This window comes from Natator depressus, chromosome 3, assembly GCF_965152275.1.
Source record: "Natator depressus isolate rNatDep1 chromosome 3, rNatDep2.hap1, whole genome shotgun sequence".
NCBI lineage: Eukaryota > Metazoa > Chordata > Testudines > Cheloniidae > Natator > Natator depressus.
Window position 1 is genome coordinate 168775683 of NC_134236.1, and position 21008 is coordinate 168796690.

At 42.4% G+C, this 21008-nt stretch overlaps 1 protein-coding gene across 2 annotated transcripts in view; it reads left to right on the top strand.

Annotated features, from left to right (window-relative positions):
- Positions 1–21008, top strand: part of KCNH1 (potassium voltage-gated channel subfamily H member 1) — a 308739-nt gene that overhangs the window by 160017 nt on the left and 127714 nt on the right. For both annotated transcript variants that reach the window (XM_074949315.1, XM_074949316.1), the window contains one exon: positions 8475–8727. In XM_074949315.1, the coding sequence (XP_074805416.1) occupies positions 8475–8727 (253 nt within the window). The remainder of the gene's footprint in view (positions 1–8474; positions 8728–21008) is intronic.

Here is a 21008-nt window from a genome sequence, read left to right on the forward strand (position 1 = left end):
CACTGATCATATCCTCACAAATACTGCTTTCTGTGGACTTCAGGGAAGGATGTAAAGCCATCTGGGAAGGATGGTTGGGGGACACCCAGGGCACACAGTACAGCGGGATGCTCCAGCAACAAAAAGTAATTCTGCATGTTTTAAAAAAAAAAAAAAAAAGGTATTCATCCCTGGCTTCCCTGCTTAAGATAGAAATACTAGATATGTACTGCTGAGAATGACTTTGGAGATAGCAAGACTCAAATTTAATCACATCTGACTCATTTCACCTTCTAGAATTATTTTAATATGAAAAGTCTCCAATTATCAGAATCTCAGAGAGCATATGATGTAGCTTTCAGTAACTGACACTTTGGAAGCTTAAGCGCCAATCTTTATGGCTATAAAACAAAAACAAAAAAAATCAGCCTCACCATTTATAACAAGGACTAACAAATATACCACTGACTAATGGTTGTGCCAGTCCATAAATTCTCAAGTCTGAGCTCCATTGATTTTTGCATTCATACACAACTTCCAGAATGCTGGATAATGAATAAAACATGGTATCACTTCCACATGCCTGCACAGCTGCCATTGTTAGTGTGTAAAATAACGCAACCCGCTACAGGTAAAACAAATATTTAAAGGTGAACTTATCCTCAGAATCAATCTTTGTAATATGGTACTTTGAACTCGTGCTGATTGTGCATAAGTCTGGGGATGAATAACAAACTAAAAGCAAAGGCAAGCCTGCAGGTTTTGCAAATGTCATTCTCATCAAGTGCCACGGGTTCCTGGTTAAAAACACTAACTAATCCATGATGACCCACATTTGGCTTCTTTGTGATACTGATACTGATGAAAGGCTACTACGGTCCAGGAATTCTCACAGAAATCAAGGGTTACCGATAGTGGGTTTAACATATTTGAAAGTCTGAAGGCAATCCCCAAAACTTCTCTAAAATGGGAGTGAGAAATACAATAATCTCCTATTCGATAAGGGGAACCAGAAGCGTTTTGGATGAGAGTTTCATAAAATCGTCTCCTCCTTCCAACACCAAGGTTGGGTAGGGCCAAAGTTATGAGAGGATTCCATCCACCTCTGTTTTGAGTTGTCATTGGACCCTCTAGGGGAGTTTCCTGGATGGCTTCATATACCATGTTGTACCACTGTCTCCATGGATGTCCGCTGCCTGCCGCTCCATGCATTATTTCCATGCAGAACAATTTTAGGCAGTCCGTTTTCGGTCATTTTAGCAACATTGCCAAACCATTGTAGTTGGCACCTTTTTGATGCTCGTAGTTGCTCATTGTACTTCTATGGGTGTCCTCATTTCTTTAGTCTATCTAATCTTGTCGTGGGGCAAACAACGCATTTCAAATATTTGCAGCTGTTGCCCCAGATGCTTTATCAGTAACCATGTTTCACAACCATGAAGTAATACGGGTACAATGCACATTGTGTATAAACTAGTTTTAGCGGTCATGGACATGGTGAGTTAAGGGTCCAAACAATTTTATTCAGGCAAGTGAACATTCTCCTGGCAGTAGCTATCCGCTTGTCAATGTTGTTTTCATAGTAGCTGTCATACCTTATGATGGAATCTAAGTAGCAAAAACTCTCTCCTTGTTCAATGTCGACACTGTTAATGATGAGCTTAGCCTGTTTCTTAATTTTTGATGGTTCAATTAGTTTGGTCTTTTTGTTTGTTCAGTTTTCATCTCCATTGTGTGGCTGTTGTGTATATAGGTTAGTTGTGGCTTCTTGGTTATATTCCTCCAGGGGCCTTACCATTATGATATTGTTTGCAAAGTCAAGGTGATTAATCATTTGCCCTGATATCCTGTGGCCTCCACCAATGTTGTTAAGGGAATAGGACAAGAAATTTTGTAAGTATAGAGCAAAAAGTATGGGACTGAATATGCATACCTGTTTGACTCCAGTTTTCACTTCAAACCACTTGGTCAGCTCACCACCATCAATACTGCTGGTTTGTATTGTATGCCTTCATACAGTCATTGTTGCAAAATCAGAGTTTTCCTGCAATTGCCCCAGTTATAACAGCACTGACAATATGTATGTGACAATAAGATATTTTGGGAGGGGGGTGTGTGCATACGCACGCACGCACATGCTTCCTAGGCTAATCTCTGAATGGCAGGTTTCTGCAAATATGACATGTATGTGTGAACATAAACATTGCAAGTGTAAATTGTGTAACTGCACAGCTAACTACCTCATTTGTGTGTGTCCAAGCCAAATGTTGTTCCCTCACTCCTAATGAGGAAATGTAGAGCCTGAAAAGTTGCAGAACTACTGAGGTTCTGCTGCTCAGCATGGGCAGACTGGAGAGATCATCAAATAGGGTCCATGCCCAAGCACCACAGAAATGTGTTTCTCAGCCTGGGGCTGCATCCTATGGTAGCATGGCTCCTTAGGAGTGGGACTAGGAAACTTAAAGCTTTAGTGGAGCTGCAACAGATCTGCTTGTCTCCCGACTAGGGAGCCATGGTAATTAAGGAGACTCTTATAGTGGCTGTTGATTAGTTTTCTTCTGGCACATTGCACTCTTGGTTGTAGAACTCCATCCCTCCAGCTCTGTAGAGGACTCATGAGCAAAGCCTGGTACCGAGGCTTTGGCCAGTGATAGAAAATGTGACCCTGTAGGCATATTTGCATACACAAATAATAAGCTGTGTGCGGGGATGCTTGCATATAGTTAACATGCCATATAGGTGTCTGTCTTTGAAAATATGGGCCTTGGAAATTAATTTTGTACCGTGGTGGTCCCTTATAGTCTCTGGTCTCTGATAAGTCTTAACTATTTACTGTTTTACACTTGCCCCCAATCCCCATGAGCTTTTGCACTGAAACCACCACCCTCCTTCCATGAAGGGAAGGATGCATGGGAATAACTTTAGAGCTCATGAAGGTTGTTCCTTAATTGGATGAAGTAGTTACTTTTGAGAAAAATGAGGCAAATGCCATCTGCTCAATTAGACCTATTTCTCTCAAATAGTGAATATTGATGTCCAGTTCATCAGAGATTAATCTGAGGAGATACTGATGGGTGATGAAAGTGGAAGCATGTGACTAGGAGAACCAGGCAGAGGAAAGGACGGGGCAGTGAAGGAGAAATATTGCTCAGGAACAGGTTTGCGGAGTTGGAAAATGAAGAAGGGGCACAGCAGGTGGTCACTGAAGGGGAGAGGGCAAGAAGAAAAAGAAGAGCAGATAGTCCTATTGGAAGAAGGCAAGAGTCAATGGAGATAACACCAGATATAAGCCCCAGGAGGATACGGGATGTGTTGCAGAGGATTGCAAGGGACAATAGGAATCCAGAGGACTTGCGGCCAGATGGAACAGGGGATAGACTGGAGAATCACACCATTGCTAGGAAAAAGCAGGTCTACGTGACTGGGGATTCATTACTGAGAAGAATAGACAGGCCTGTAACAAGAGCTGATCCAGAGAACAGAAGGGTGTGCTGTCTGCCAGATGCTAAGATATGGGATGTGGACCTGAGGCTGAAGAGGATCCTAATGGGAGTGGGAAAGAATCCCCTAATTATCCTTCATGTGGGAACAAATGATACGGCTAGATTCTTGCTGGAACGTATCAAGGGAGACTATGCCAGGCTGGGAAAGACGCTAAAGGAAATAGAGGCTCAGGTGATCTTCAGTGGGATTCTGCATGTTCCTAGAGAAGGGAAACAAAGGTGTGACAAGATTATGATGCTCAACAGATGGCTCAGGCAATGATGCTATAAGGAGGGCTTTGGGATGTATGGCCACTGGGAAGCACTCATGGACAGAGGACTGTTCTCTCGGGATGGACTTCACGTGAGTAAGGAGGGAAATAGACTTCAGGATGGAGGATGGCACAACTGATCAAGAGAGCTTTAAACTAGGAATTCGGGGGCGATGGTTGGGAGATCTCCCAACCAATCTCCACGCCAGTTATTCCCTTTGAGAGGGAAGAAAACGAAGTAAGAAAGGATACAGCCGTGGGTAGGTGAATGGCCATAAGGCAGAAAGGCAGTGTACATACCAAGCTAATAGGTAATATTGGCGGTAGAATGCCTGTGCCCAATCAGGTAAAGAATGTGAGTGAAGCCAAACGGCAAAAATTAAGATGTTTGTACACTAATGCGAGGCGCCTAGGTAACAAAATGGCGGAACTAGAGCTACTGGTGCAGGAAGTGAAACCAGATATTATAGGGATAACAGAAACATGGTGGAATAGTAGTCATGAAGGGTATTGAAGGGTGTGTGCTGTTTAGGAAAGACAGAAATAAAGGCAAAGGTGGTGGAGTAGCATTGTATATCAATGATGAGGTAGACTGTAAAGAAATAAGAAGTGATGGAATGGATAAGACGGAGTCTGTCTGGGCAAAAGTCACATTGGGGAAGGAAGCTACTAGAGCCTGCCCTGGAATAGTGCTTGGGGTGTGCTGTTGACTGCCGGGATCCAATGTGGATATGGCTAGAGACCTCTTTAATATTTTTAAAGAAGTAAATACTAATGGGAATTGTGTGATCATGGGATACTTTAACTTCCCAGATATAGACTGGAGGACAAGTGCTAGTAATAATAATAAGGCTCAGATTTTCCTGGATGCGACAGCTAATGGATTCCTTCACCAAGTAGTTGCTGAACTGACAAGAGGGGATGCCATTTTAGATTTGGTTTTGCTGAGCAGTGAGAACCTCACAGAAGAAATGACTGTAGGTCATCCGAGGTAGAAGCCAAACTCAAACAGCTTAATGGGACTAAATTGGGGGCCCCGGATAATCTTCATCCAAGAATATTAAAGGAACTGGCACATGAAATTGCAAGCCTGTTAGCAAGAATTTTTAATCAATCTGTAAACTCAGGGATTTCATAGAATATCATAGAATATCAGGGTTGGAAGGGACCCCTGAAGGTCATCTAGTCCAACCCCCTGCTCGAAGCAGGACCAATTCCCAGTTAAATCATCCCAGCCAGGGCTTTGTCAAGCCTGACCTTAAAAACTTCCAAGGAAGGAGATTCCACCACCTCCCTAGGTAACGCATTCCAGTGTTTCACCACCCTCTTAGTGAAAAAGTTTTTCCTAATATCCAATCTAAACCTCCCCCACTGCAACTTGAGGCCATTACTCCTCGTTCTGTCATCTGCTACCATTGAGAACAGTCTAGAGCCATCCTCTTTGGAACCCCCTTTCAGGTAGTTGAAAGCAGCTATCAAATCCCCCCTCATTCTTCTCTTCTGCAGGCTAAACAATCCCAGCTCCCTCAGCCTCTCCTCATAAGTCATGTGTTCTAGACCCCTAATCATTTTTGTTGCCCTTCGCTGGACTCTCTCCAATTTATCCACATCCTTCTTGTAGTGTGGGGCCCAAAACTGGACACAGTACTCCAGATGAGGCCTCACCAATGTCGAATAGAGGGGGACGATCACGTCCCTCGATCTGCTCGCTATGCCCCTACGTATACATCCCAAAATGCCATTGGCCTTCTTGGCAACAAGGGCACACTGCTGACTCATATCCAGCTTCTCGTCCACTGTCACCCCTAGGTCCTTTTCCGCAGAACTGCTGCCTAGCCATTCGGTCCCTAGTCTGTAGCGGTGCATTGGATTCTTCCGTCCTAAGTGCAGGACCCTGCACTTATCCTTATTGAACCTCATCAGATTTCTTTTGGCCCAATCCTCCAATTCGTCTAGGTCCTTCTGTATCCTATCCCTCCCCTCCAGCGTATCTACCACTCCTCCCAGTTTAGTATCATCCGCAAATTTGCTGAGAGTGCAATCCACACCATCCTCCAGATCATTTATGAAGATATTGAACAAAACCGGCCCCAGGACCGACCCCTGGGGCACTCCACTTGACACCGGCTGCCAACTAGACATGGAGCCATTGATCACTACCCGTTGAGCCCGACAATCTAGCCAGCTTTCTACCCACCCTATAGTGCATTCATCCAGCCCATACTTCCTTAACTTGCTGACAAGAATACTGTGGGAGACCGTGTCAAAAGCTTTGCTAAAGTCAAGAAACAATACATCCACTGCTTTCCCTTCATCCACAGAACCAGTAATCTCATCATAAAAGGCGATTAGATTAGTCAGGCATGACCTTCCCTTGGTGAATCCATGCTGGCTGTTCCTGATCACTTTCCTCTCATGCAAGTATTTCAAGATTGATTCTTTGAGGACCTGCTCCATGATTTTTCCAGGGACTGAGGTGAGGCTGACTGGCCTGTAGTTCCCAGGATCCTCCTCCTTCCCTTTTTTAAAGATTGGCACTACATTAGCCTTTTTCCAGTCATCCGGGACTTCCCCGGTTCGCCACGAGTTTTCAAAGATAATGGCCAATGGCTCTGCAATCACAGCTGCCAATTCCTTCAGCACTCTCGGATGCAACTCGTCCGGCCCCATGGACTTGTGCACGTCCAACTTTTCTAAATAGTCCCTAACCACCTCTATCTCCACAGAGGGCTGGCCATCTCTTCCCCATTTTGTGATGCCCAGCGTAGCAGTCTGGGAGCTGACCTTGTTAGTGAAAACAGAGGCAAAAAAAGCATTGAGTACAGCACAGTGATGCACAGAGTGATGCACAGATTTACCATATGACTGGAGAATTGCTAACAAAGTTCCTATTTTTAAGAAAGGTAAAAAAAAAAAATGTGATCTGGGTAACTACAGGCCTGTTTGACATGTGTTGGAAAAATTTTTGAAGGAGAAAGTAGTTAAGGACATTGAGGTCGATGGCAAATGGGACAAAATACAACATAGCGGGACAAAATACAACATAGCTTTACAAAAGGTAGATCATGTCAAACCAACCTGATCTCCTTCTTTGAGAAGGTAACAGTTTTTTTTTTTTAGACAAAGGGACCGCAGTGGATCTAAACTACCTCGATTTCAGTAAGGCATCTGATACAGTTCCACATGGAGAATTATTAGCTAAGTTGGAAAAGATGGGGGTCAATATGAAAATTGAAACGTGGATAAGGAACTGGTTAAAGAGGAGACTACAGCAGGTCACAGTGAAAGGTGAACTGTCAGACTGGAAGAAGGTTACTAGTGGAGTTCCTCAGGGATTGGTTTGGGGATCAATCTTATTTAATCTTTTTATTCCTGACCTTGGCACAAAAAGCAGGAATGTGCTAATAAAGTTTGCGGATGAGACACAGCTGGGAGGTATTGCCAACACAGAGAAGGACCGGGATATCATACAGGAAGATCCGGATGACCTTGTAAACCGGAATAATAGTAATAGGATGAAATTTAATAGTGAAAAGTGCAAGGTCCTGCATTTAGGGATTAATAACAAGAATTTCTGTTATAAACTGGGGACGCATTACTTGGAAGTAACAGAGGAGGAGAAGGACCTCGGAGTATTGGTTGATCACAGGATGACTATGAGCCTCCAATGTGACATGGCTGTGAAAAAAGCTAATGCGGTCTTGGGATGCATCAGGAGAGGTATTTCCAATAGAGATAAGGAGGTGTTAGTACTGTTATACAAGGCACTGGTGAGACCTCATCTGGAATATTGTGTGCAGTTTTGGTCTCCCATGTTTAAGAGGGATGAATTCAAACTGGAACAGGTACAGAGAGAGGCTACTAGGATGATCCGAGGAATGGAAAACCTGCCTTATGAAAGGAGACTCAAGGAGCTTGGCTTGTTTAGCCTAACTAAAAGAGGCTGAGAGGAGATATGGTTGTTATCTATAAATATATCAGAGGGATAAATACCATGGAGGGAGAAGAATTATTTAAATTCGGTACCAATGTGGACACAAGAACAAATGGATATAAACTGGCCATCAGGAAGTTTAGACTTGAAATTAGAGTAAGGTTTCTAGCCATCAGAGGAGTGAAATTCTGGAACAGGTTTCCAAGGGAAGCCGTGGGGGCAAAAGACATAGTTGGCTTCAAGACAAAGCTTGATAAGTGTATGGAGGAGATGATATGATGGGATAGCCTAATTTTGGCAATTAATTGATCTTCGACTACTAGCGGTAGATATGTCCAATGGCCTGTGGGATGTTAGATGGGGTGTGATCTGAGTTACCCAGGAAAGAATTCTCTGTAGTATCTGGCTGGTGAGTCTTGCCCACATGCTCAGGGTTTAGCTGATTGCCATATTTGGGGTCGGGAAGGAATTTCCCCTCGGGGCAGATTGGCAGAGGCCTTGGGGTTTTCATCACTGTGCTGTTAATTTTACTGTTTTAAATACCTGCAGCATTTATTCTATAATTCAATATCCAGCAGAGCATGTTGCTGAGAAAAAAACATTATTTTCCTTCTAGTGTTGTAAAGTAGGCTAAGTTAATGTTATGGAGCTTTTTCTTTTAACTGAGGGTGGAAAAGTATGAGAAGAATCCCATAGTTCTTAAACTCTGCTATAGTTTAAAAAAATGGGATCACACCAGGAAGGCAACCGTCCGATAGAATGCTCCAGGACTCTTGCACAGAAACTGATGATCTAATCTCCTTTTAGGTTTTACAGATCTGCCCTAAGGATATGCGAGCAGACATCTGTGTGCATCTGAACCGCAAAGTTTTCAAGGAGCACCCAGCATTCAGACTGGCTAGCGATGGGTGCCTTCGAGCCCTGGCCATGGAATTTCAGACTGTACACTGTGCCCCTGGGGATCTGATCTACCATGCTGGCGAGAGTGTGGACAGCCTTTGCTTTGTGGTTTCAGGCTCTTTGGAAGTAATCCAGGACGATGAAGTTGTTGCTATTTTGGGTACGTCTCATTGTTTATAATGCGTGTGCGTCCCTAATATAATGCTAATCTTCTGCATTTCTATAGCACCTTCCATTAAAGAGTCTCGCCATGCTTTCAAACCCTTAATTAATTTAGCCTCACAATGCTGTGGTGAGGTATCTGTGTGTTATCGCCCCCCCTTTAACAGATGAAGAAACAGAGGCAGAGAAGAGATTATTTGTTCAAGGTCACACAGGAACCTGGCACAGAAGCATAAAATCCTAGAATATCAGGGTTGGAAGGGACCTCAGGAGGTCATCTAGTCCAACCCCCTGCTGAAAGCAGGACCAATCCCCAACTAAATCATCCCAGCCAGGGCTTTGTCAAGCCTGACCTTAAAAACCTCCAAGGAAGGAGATTCCACCACCTCCCTAGGTAACCCATTCCAGTGCTTCACCACCCTCATAGTGAAAAAGTTTTTTCCTAATATCCAACCTAAATCTCCCCCACTGCAATTTGAGACCACTGCTCCTTGTTCTGTCATCTGGTACTAGTGAGAACAGTCTAGATCTATCCTCTTTGCAACCCACTTACAGGTAGTTGAAAGCAGCTATCAAATCTCCCTCCCCCCTCATTCTTCTCTTCTGCAGACTAAATAATCCCAGTTCCCTTAGCCTCTTCTCATAAACCATGTGCTCCAGCCCCCTAATCATTTTTGTTGCCCTCCCCTTGACTCTTTCCAATTTTTCCACATCCTCCTTGTAGTGAGGGGCTCAAAACTGGACACCGTACTACAGATGAGGCCTCACCAAAGCCAAATAGAGGGGAATGATCATGTCCCTCGATCTACTGGCAATGCTCCTACTTATACAGCCCAAAATGCCATTCACCTTCCTGGCAACAAGGGCACGCTGTTGACTCATATCCAGCTTCTTGTCCACTGTAACCCCTAGGTCCTTTTCTGCAGAACTGCTGCCTAACCACTATGTCCACAGTCTGTTGCAGTGCATGGGATTCTTCCTTCCTAAGTGCAGGACTCTGCACTTGTCCTTGTTGAACCTCATCAGATTTCTTTTGGCCCAATCCTCCAATTTGTCTAGGTCCCTCTGTATCCTATCCCTACCCTCCAGAGTATCTGCCACTCCTCCCAGTTTAGTGTCATCTGCAAACTTGCTGAGGGTGCAATCCACGCCTTCCTCCAGATCATAAATGAAGATCTTGAACAAAACTGGCCCCAGGACCGACCCTTGGGGCACTCTGCTTGATACCTGCTGCCAACTAGACATGGAGTCATTGATCACTGCCCGTGGAGCCCGACAATCTAGCCAATTTTCTATCCACCTTATAGTCCATTCATCCAGCCCATACTACTTTAACTTGCTGGCAAGAATACTGTGGGAGACCGTATCAAAAGCTTTGCTGAAGTCAAGGAATAACACGTCCACTGTTTTCCCCTCATCCACAGAGCCAGTTATCTCATCATAGAAGACAATTAGGTTAGTCAGGCATGACTTGCCCTTGGTGAATCCATGCTGACTGTTCTTGATCAATTCTGAAGCACTTAGAGGAGAGGAAAGTGATTTCTTGAGAACCTGCTCCATGATTTTTCCAGGGACTGAGCATAAGAGCATCCTTTCTACCTCATGTGAGTCTGTGTAAAGGTGCATGCACATCACCTGTGACTGTTTTCCAAAGCACTCGGTCCTGGCTTAACTGTGCTCCCATTGAAGTCAATAGGAGTTTTAACGCTGCCTTCAGTGCGAGCAGAGTTAGATCAGTGCTGAGTGCTTTTGAAAATTGTACCTATAATTTCAATTCAGTTTAAAAAAAAAAAGGGGGGGTCTGTTTAAAACTAAAAGCAATTCTTGTGGGATCACTCAGGAGAAGCTTTTCAGACAATGCTGTCACTCTTAACCAGGTATGTGTTATAATAAGCAAACGCTAATGTCGTTTATAATCCCTTTTCAAAACAATATTCTATCTCCCAAGGTCAAAGTAATCTAAAAATGTAGAGGATTTAAACTAGGAATGGCAGTCTAGGTTGGAGGCATTAAAACCATACAAAGAGCTTGCAGTGATGTGAACAACACTGTGAAGGAGAAAAGATGGATAATCCAGTAGACGTAGCTAAATCATGAGGTGGCTAGAGCATTGAAAACGTGGTATTTATCCCTTAATTCAGTCTGACCTTTTTGTGAAAAGATGGAACCTCACGGTGGCTTAAACCAGTATCTGTCATTCATACCAGCCTTAAAAAACAAACAAAAACAAAAAACTCACCAACCCCATAAACTTAATCTTTCAGAACAAGTATACCCAACTCTTCTACGAGAAATTTCTACTGGCAAAATAAAGCTACTGTACTGGGCTCAGTTCTCCACTGTGCCTGAGCAGAGCTGCGTAAGTAGCGTGGTTAGCTTAGAGGTCTGGAGAACTTTGCCTGTAATATTTTACTCTCATTTTTGCACACGTGTAAATGAGTAAAGATGGTGCAAGGCAGTGAAGTAATCAGGTCTATTTTGTTCTATAGCAAAGTGTACGTGTGTGTAAAATACATGTAATAGTTTAATCCCGTAAGATATTGAGCAGCCTCTGCTACACCTGAAGTCACACATCCAGGCAGACACTTATACTCTTTTCACATGCTGACTTTAATAATTCATATGGCTAATGTGAAACAATGTCTTAAGTTGAAGTATCACCTTGTATCCCATTACCCTATTTCCCCGCCACTATATTCTTCAGAAGAACACAGAATATCTACTACTGTGTTTAATTTAAACTGAAAGGAATTGAAATAGGCCATTAAGCTCTTCTTTTTTTTAAAAAAAATATAAACAAATTCCTTCATGTTAGCATCACCATCTACCCTTGTTTAACTTTTCACAACTATTTTTAAAAGAAGTCAGCATAAATTCCTGAAGAAATTAATGTTAAGGAAACCTAAGGCCCCAATGCATTGACAGCTGATGTTGTCACTGATAAGATTATGGATAAATAAATAAGGCCGCTCACTCAGGGTCTGAATGAATAGAAATATTATTTTGTGTTATCACTGTTCTCATGGAACAATAAATAGATTGATTCCCTTGATATTCCCCCCCCCCTTAAATAAAACTTGCAAGCAGAAGCAGCTCCCATGGCAGTTTGAGTGGACCCTGTGTTTTACTTGTGAGACTAATAGACTAAAGCAAAAGTCAGGAGATTTGGGTTCTGTTTGTGGCTCTGCCAGCACTAGCTGTGGGAATTGGACAAGTTGCTTAGGGGCAAATTTTCTGTGTGGTTTCCAGCCTGAGGAATTCCCCTCCCTCTGGGCAAAGTCAGGGTGTGGAGCCTTCCATGGAGGCTACTCCAGCCCATTCTTCTGTGTCAGGTTGGAATAGCAAGTTTTCTGGCCCTGCACCGTAGCATCCAGTGGTATCTCCAAAAACTGAGCTCTGCACAGCAGAGGGGATTTGCACACTCCCATGCAGTCTTGGCACTTTCCCTTCCTCCACCACAGCAGAACATCATCAGTTCCATTGTCAAGAGTGCCTCCAAAGAGGCAGGGACAAGGGTTTCCCCTTTAAACTCACTTCACTGTCGTTTTCTTATCTGTAAAATGGGGATATTTTTTTCTACTCCACAGGACTTATAAAAGTGCTTTGACACCCTGAGATGGAAGGCACTACAGAGGGGCAAGGTGTTATTTATTTAAATCTAGTGCATTTCAAAAGTATATTTTGCATATAGATTGTTCCTTGGCCTGACCCTGCATACCTCCCAATTTGTGGGAGTTGGGCCTGCATAAGGAATACAGGTTCTGGTGCTATAAGTGTATAAAAAAGCACCACCAATTTTTTTCAACTAACTTTTGTATAAGTCATGTACAATTGTTCTGTTATCTGAAATGAAAGGTTGCTTGTCAGTTCTTAACCCCTTCCTTTTCAGCTGAGGTTATGACATGGCGTACATCCAATTAACATTGCAGGTAGAATTTCCCAAAAACAGGCTCTCACCATTGATTCAAAGAGCTAATTCTGCACCAGGCAGGAATACACCACCAGCGAAGAGTGTGGCCTAAATTCTGTCTTCACACTAGTCCACACAAGTTATTCAAATGGACCTCTGAAGCAGGCCCAAGAAGATAGCTTTCTGTTAACATTCAGGGAACACTTTTGAATCACCCTTTTCTGGATAGAATATACTAATGAGTCTGTTCAGGCAATGTTCCATCCCAACCAATCAATTGAATTACGTGTGGGCTCTTTTTTTAAAGAAATCCTAAATACAAATGTACATAGTAAACAGTAAAAGGCCCCATTCCTGTGAAAACTTATCTGGTTATTTAATTTTACACATGCGGTGTAGTGCGTTGGAAGTCAACGCAGAAGATTTAAACACATGTAAACCTTTTGCAGGACTGGGGCCTCCCACTGCTTTCTACATGTTGAGTGACTTATGAGGCCATTAAGACTGTTGCTAGAGCTGAGTGAATAACAAAAAGTTTTCCCCGAACAATCATTCAGACTTTAATACAAATGTGCTTCAGCTCTGTTTGTTCCCCTTATGCATTTGCTTCCCATGAACATTCATGCAACACATATAGCCAGCAATAGTACTCACTGAGGAAAAAAAACCCTATTCTGAATTGCATGAGAAACATGATTGTTGCTGTATTGTTCAGCCAGGAAGCAGACGTGATTTATGTCACTAATCATAACTAAACAACACAGCTTGAATTTTAAATATCAAGCATCAAATAGGAGCACATAGAATTCATGCAATTTGTGAAAATTTGTAGGATAATTTTGACTAATGAACACACTGGGGGGAAATTATAATCTCCTCAATTATTCCAGGAACAAAAAAAAAGATAAATTAATAAAACAAGCATTGCAATTAGGAATACATGCTGTCTTCCTTTGCAATAAGTTGCATCTCTAAATTACTCTGTGTGAATGTTGTACAGTATTATCTAAAATTAAGACAAGCTGCCCTTAATCTAAAGATTTGAACCAATTTATAGCCAACATTTTCTAGTACTGAAATTATTTACCCTCAAAGGACAGCATATTAAAAGTGTGGTGCAGATCGCTGGTGTTTGGAATACGCTGTGTACTCTTGCATAATATCACTATAAATCAAGTCTACCTAGTATCCAAATAGAAAGTCTGGTTTCAGTTCAAACTCATCTTCTCAGAACAAGTGATTGACTTTGACTTCAAAATGGAGTGACTCACAGACTGGTGTAAAAGAAAATTACATACAAGGCAGAAGAGAAGAATCAGGCATTTTCTGTGGCCATCTAATTAACGCGCATTCCTTGGTAATTAGAAGGGGAGGGAAAGGCAGATAAAGAGCATGGTCAAACAATTGATGTATTTTACAGGATTCATGGTTTGTTGTGATGGAAATTTTTGTTACTGTTGTCTGATTTTTGTATCTTATTTCTTTAACTCTGTAGAAACTTTACTTTAGTACATATAGTACAATAATTGTCTGACACTTCACAGAAATACAGGACAAGAAGTTCCCTGGAATAAGGAGTTTACCATAAGCTCACGTATTGTTATTTGTGATGATGTGGGAGCTAGGGAAAGGGGAGAGACAGCAGGGAAGGCTGTTGTTTGTATAAGGATTATTTTGTATGTTTAAGGGTTTTTTTTTTTTTAATGGGCAGGTGTGAGACCAGGGATATGTAGATAGGGTAAGCATGGACATTAGTTGGAGAGAAGTTACACAGGTGGTTTTTGCAAATAGTGTTAGACAACTTTTTCAACCCTTAGGTCCTCTGATCTCCTTAAGGATATTCTTTTGTGTGGGAGTACAATTTGAAGCTAAATAATACGTTTAGATACATTCATAAAAGAGCCATAGACAATCAAGTATATGCTCCACTGAAATCAGAGGACAGAATTTGGCCAATCATATTTTTAGGTTTTCTGGATTTTCTCTCTGGGTCTCAAACAAATACTTTGTTCAGTTTTCTATAGCTTTCTGGCCCTTCCACTCACACCATTACTTAGTACTATAAGTGTGCTCAGTACTTTTACAGTAGGCAGAAAGTGCAAGATGAATAACAGAATCCCTGCCCTGAGAAGTATTATAGGTGGCACAGGTAGCCTGACATCCCATTATCAGATCTTGTTTCCGGTTGCTTATACCTTTGCTAAACTTTAGCCTTTGGGGCTGAAATTTTCAGTGCTGGGTTTTTGTCTCAGGCTGAATCTCTTGGGGAAATTTCAGCAAAAATGGTTCAGCTGTTTCTCAGAACAAGGTGAGAGGAAAATACATTGTTTTGCCCATGTAACAAAATTCTTACAGATGTTTAGTTGAGGAGCTATAGAGCCTCAGTGCTATGGAGCCAGGGACATGACATTTGGCAGGGGCTGGCTGTCATGTCAGGGATATATCTTTTGCCCTCCCCATTAAAATCTGCCCATATTTGGCTCAGATGCAAGCCTTTGAAAAAATCATAGTTTGAATATGCACAGTAGAGACTTGTTAGAGTTTGGCAGCTAAATTCTCTGAAGATTCCATCCGTTCTGAGCATGCTCCAGTCTGGGACTGAGCATGACTTTCCCTGCAATGTGGGGAAAAATAGTATGTGATTATGTAAGTAAATACCATGTCATAATGCATACTCACAAGGGGGCCAAATTAAGGTGCAAAGGTAACCTGAATTCTGGCATTTCCTAACTTCTGAGTGCTTGACTTTGCAACCTTAACATTCTTTTAATGTAGTTTCTGTGTGAAATACAGCTTAAAGACAGGCAGGTTTACAATACGGTCGAATGGTATGGCTCAGTAATATCCGGGGAGCCATAGAGTGTTGTGCAGTCATTGTATCTGGAATATTTTATGGAAAGGGTAGGTTTTGATGGAGGATTTTGAAGGAAGAGAAAAGGCTTGGCATATGTTAACTGGGAGGATGCTCCATGCTTAGGCATTGGGATGAGACAAGGTTTGCAGTTGTAAATAGAGGAAGGAGAAAAAGGGTATATCTATACTTGGAGCTGGCAGTGTGATGCCCAGCTCTCATTGTACCATGGTGGTACGGGCAGTGGCGCACGGCTGGATGAGCTAGCTGCCCCGAGTACAAACCTAGCCACTGGCACATACTTGAGTGGCTAGTCTGAGTTGCTGCCTATGTTACTGTGGCTATGCTACCCTTTTTAACGCACTAGCACAATGAGAACTAGCGTGAGCATGTCTCCTCAAGCTGGGAATTGCACTCTCCCCAGCTAAAGTGTAGACATACTCAAAGGAAGCCTTGAGGAGTGAGGCTGGGTGGACTAGATAGTCGCTGTTAAGAAACACACTACCACATTCTGCTTGTATGTATGTTTCTCTTCGTCATCTGCCTCTTCATATCTCCTTCCTGTTGCCATGCGAGATGACCAATCTGCTGCTGTCTCTCCAGATGTAGTCTAGATAGTTTCTGTTTTTTATGGAAAACCACTTAGGAACAAAATTACATATTTATAAATAACTTCTATAAATAGACTATCAAATGATCAATAGAATGCTTTGTTATAAAAGCCAATAAATAGTGTTCAACCCAAAGGCAGTGGCCCCTAAGCAGGAATATTTTTGCCCCTCCCCCACAACTCTTACTAAAAAAAAGCAAATGGGGGCCACCTTAAGCTGCTCGGGGCTCTAAGCCATTGCTTAGTCTCCTTATGCCTAACACTGGCTCTGGTTCAGCCTCTTCGGTGACGAGATACATAAATACCTAGACGTGATCAAGAATGCTCTGTCTCTCTTTTAGTAGTGGTAGTAAATAATAAACAATGTAGCCTAAATCTGACTTTTTTGACATGAAAATGGAACTACCAGGGAAAACCCAGCTTGCTGGAAAATTTGAAGGAAGGAAGCAGCAAAACTGTCCAAGCAAAAGCTGGTACTTGTACTAGACCCGATCTCTTATGTTCAAAGATTGCATTGTGGATTGGGATAGTATGGCCCAAGGGATCAGCAAGAGCCTGTGTATGTCTTGGAGTTGACCAAGGATAGGAAGCAGGAGGTCTGCATAGCCTTGCGGTATGGGGCCTGAGAAATTGGTCTGGTGGAAACTTATTTTAACCTGAGATCACTGGAGTGGGCAATGGTCTGAACCAGTTGTTTGCTTTAACGGGTTTAATGAATGCAGCAAAATGCTTGAGCTGTGTTTGGTAAATTCCGTAGAATGACCACAGTAGAGCATGATCTAGCAAACCTTTACTCACGTGAGTAAACTTATTCACACAAGTAGTCTTGTTGGTTATGGTGGGCTGCTTGTCTGGGTAAGGACTGGAGGGTTGACCTGTTAGTCTGTTACAGAAACTCTTAATATCTTAAAGACTTTTTTTTACAACATTTAATTGAACAAAGTTTTTTGTTTTTAATTAGCACCTCTGAAATATTCCCAAGATAAAAAGAAATGCTTTTTATAAGCGTTCAGGAAACACTCAGACTGCTTACAACAGATCATTTTAATAAACCGTGAAAGAATATGTAGCACTTCTATAGTTCATGGATATCCCTATGTTTTCAGAGATTCGCTTGGCATTTAGATACACAGCTCCTACTGGCATAAAAAGAATTCCATGGATTAGTGCAAGTTGTTTGGCTAAATTCTGTTTGAGCCTTTGCTATCCACTGATTCTTGTTTACTAAACTGACCACCTTTTTATTAACGTGAGAAGGCTGTAGAAAATAGTAAGTGTCCTGTCTTTGCTCAACCAAAGCTATAAGCAATGACTGGATGCAGAGGATACACTAAGTGTGATAAGGCCATAACTATCCTTGATGTTAATGACAAAGGCCAACAATTCCCAAATTGGATGCATAAAATGAATAAAATGGGTCTAATTTTCAAAACATTCCCAGTTCCCATTGAAGTCCATTAGAGTTGTGGGTGATTTGAAAATCAGGCTTATTTTTCCTTTTAGGTGCTTAAATATGGAGCTAGGTGCCTACCTTTAAGCACTCACTTTTTTGAAATGTTAGACCTCATTTTCAAATGAGGGCATGTAAACTGAGCCCCCCACCAAATATGTGCAGGAAACAGCTGGGTGTTTGCTTATGCCAATAGGGGAACTATTAATAAATACCTGTTTGTGCATCCAGCTATCTGATTCTGTGCACAGAGTCCACATTTGCCCATGTGTGGGGGCAGTTTAGTTGCCCAACCAATCATTTGATCCCAAGAGTCACTGTCTCAGCTCCATTACATTTATCATGTTCTCACATTCTGTGTTTGAGTTAAATATGTTACTCTTATGTGCATATTGTTTGTCTTAGCAAAAGGCACTAATGGCTAAGCCCTCAATCTGTAGTGCAACAGTGGCATTAAAATATTATAGCAATGGTGGCCATATTGGTCAAATCCCCTTTGGGATTGGTAGGTTAATGGGAATTTCGTGCCTGGCCTTGAGTATGGAAGTATATAGCTCTACAAATAGACTTTGTTTCCCCATAAAGGAGTTGTCTACAGTATTTCTTGGATTTTGTGGTGCTGTAGGGTTTGGAACATATTTGCTGACTCATGTAATTGGCAGGTGCCAATATAGTGTAAAAATATTAATTGAAAAATATATTGAAATAGTGTAAAAATATTATTGAAAAATCATGCGTACGTTACTGCTTAAATACATTTAATTTGTTGTAAACAAGAAAACAGGAGGACAGACATTAATTTTTCCTCAGTTATAAAGCCTGTGTCCTCGGATCCCTGAGAGGGATTCACCCTAAGAAGTGCAAGTGATGTTCCCATTGCTTCCTTCCCCTAAGTTCAACTGGCAGGGAACAGCTTGGACCACAGGGGTCTCAGCAGGGGGAGGCCCCTATAGGCTTTGTGTTGAGTGACTGCATCACACATTAAGCGGAGGGAGAGGGGGAGGCTGTTGCCCGGCTTGCTGGAGGAAGGTGTGTACCTCTTTAAGGGATAGAGAGGCCTGGAGTGAGTTTGCAGCAGCTGCGAAGCAGATCAGTGTGGTGATGCTGGCGCATTCCGCTCTCTGCCCCCCCACCCCTGTAACAAGAAGAGAAGGGAGGCTATATAAGTAGATGTCAGGGAGAAGTAGTCTCTCTCCACCTAATCTAGCTCTGGCCCCTCCTTGGACAATTCTGAGGCAGATCTGGTTGCCCGCAGTCCCAGGAAAGAAGAGAGTTTGAGGGCACTTGGCACTGCTGCAGCCTTCCCCAGGCATGCTGGAGATCCTTACCCAGGGTTATTCTTGAAAAGATTTTTTTTTTTTAAATCAAGCATATGAGACATAGTTGAAAGTAGTTATAATTGACATTGTAACAGACAGCATACATGCACCTGTTTGTTTGATTGAGCCTTGGTCTAGCCAGACATAAAATTGGGATCTAGGAACTCCTGAGTTCTGATTCTGCCTCCAGTTCCGATTCTCTCGATAGCCTTGAGCAAGTCCAATAAATACCCTGCCTTGGTTTTCTCAATTGTAAAATGGGATAACTATATTTGCCTGTGGTATATATCGTAGGGCATGCTGACCCTTTACAGCAGGCTAAAGGCCCTGCACAGCTCTGTTTTCAATTCATCCCAGAACCAAGGAGCTCTGTCACTTATAGTCCAGAGCTATACGCCTCCCAGCAAGGAATGGAGACTATACATAAAGAGCTCCTTTTTCACTGTGCAAGAAGAGACCTGAAAGGAATAGGTGGTAGGTCTCTTCTGGCCTGGCTGGCTGTTGGAGAAACTGCGCAGAGCTGTCTGGATGGAGCAGAAAAACTATGAGAAGTATGGGTTTTTTCTATTTTGAAATTGCTAGTGGCAGCAAGGTTCTGGAGAGAGCTGAATCTCAGGAGGAAGCAAAGAAAGTAGTCCTGGGCAAAAAGGTAACTTAGAGAACAGGACAAGGCACGTGCTGCTTTTTCTTGGAGCCTGTGGCCAGAGCTTCCTGCAAAGGATGGGTGAAAAATACTCTCATCCTCTGGACTCGAATTACAGGAGGGAGGAGCTGGACTTTTGTCACCCTGAAAGAGGTGGAATTTTGATTCAGCCAGAAGGCTAAATGAATGCATTGAAGAGAGAAACTGAGTCAGTGGCCACATATTCATGAAGAGGAGGCAAGCCACTGCTTCAGCACCTCACACTTTGACAATGGAAAAATCACAGTGTAGATCCACATGTGATTATTAGTACTGCTATCAGAGCTGACGGAACATAACATAATGGAAAAAATTGTCAGAATGATTCTGTATATAACCCAAGATGAGTTTAAGACATTCTATCTATGGAGTTTGTAAATGGATATTGAGTGGCTGCTTTAATTTATTTATCACCGGGGATAGGTTCTGTGTGTCTAGGATTTACATTTATTTACTTTATTTAAGATAACCCGTTGGATGGGAGAAAAGTGCTGTGTTCATGTCCCCAGAATACAAGTTTTTATTATTTATTAAGCTATAACCCTGAGGAGACCTATTCCTGGCCCCCACCCCCCTTCAAAATACCATGTGAGCTTGATGTGTCACATTCTGTTTCAGAAGGACATTAAATGATACATTTACTTTGGGTGGAGAAATTCCTGCTGATTTAATTTGATCTAATTGCAATCTTAAAGGACACAAACAGAATTGTTCTTATAATGTTCCTTTGAAATTGCTTTAGTTTCCTCATTTAGCCATAAGCTGTTGTTCAGCTGTAGGCACAGAAGGCTAGATTCTGATCACAGCAGGACAGATTCCTCTCATGGCACAGGGTGTGTGCACGGGCAAATCACACCCTTTTACACTGAGAGGAGTGGCTATACCAGAGGGGTAATCTACCTTGGGGAAGGGCAAATGGCAATGCAGGATTTCCATCAGGGGAAGGCAACTGTAAAATCTGTCTGGTGGCCCACCAGCAGTGTCTCCCATCTTGCATGTCATGTGGAATTGGCATCTTCCAGCCTGTTTGGCTTCACTCTGTGGCCACCCGCACCCAGTTCCTGTACTGTGTTGAGTGGTTCACCCTCACTGATGGAGTGGGGCTGTGCAGATCATTGGTGATGCTATGCCCTCTCACCAAGTGCGTTTCCTTCACTGGAACGTGGTATTCCACTGACAACAGCTGAATCCAGAACGGAGACTGAGTAAGGCCTGCTCAACACTAGAACATCCTACTGGCATAGCTACCTCATCTAAGAGTATAAACTGCTGGTATAAACTGTCTCTCTATTAGGAGAGACCATATTACCAATATATTATCAATATATCTGTCCTGGGAAACCCTTCCTAATGTAGATAAGGCCTTACTGTGATTTATACTGGCAAATACGGGAATAGAGTTGCATTAAAATAAACTTAGAACAAAAGCAAGTAACCATCAAAATAAAGGATTTAAA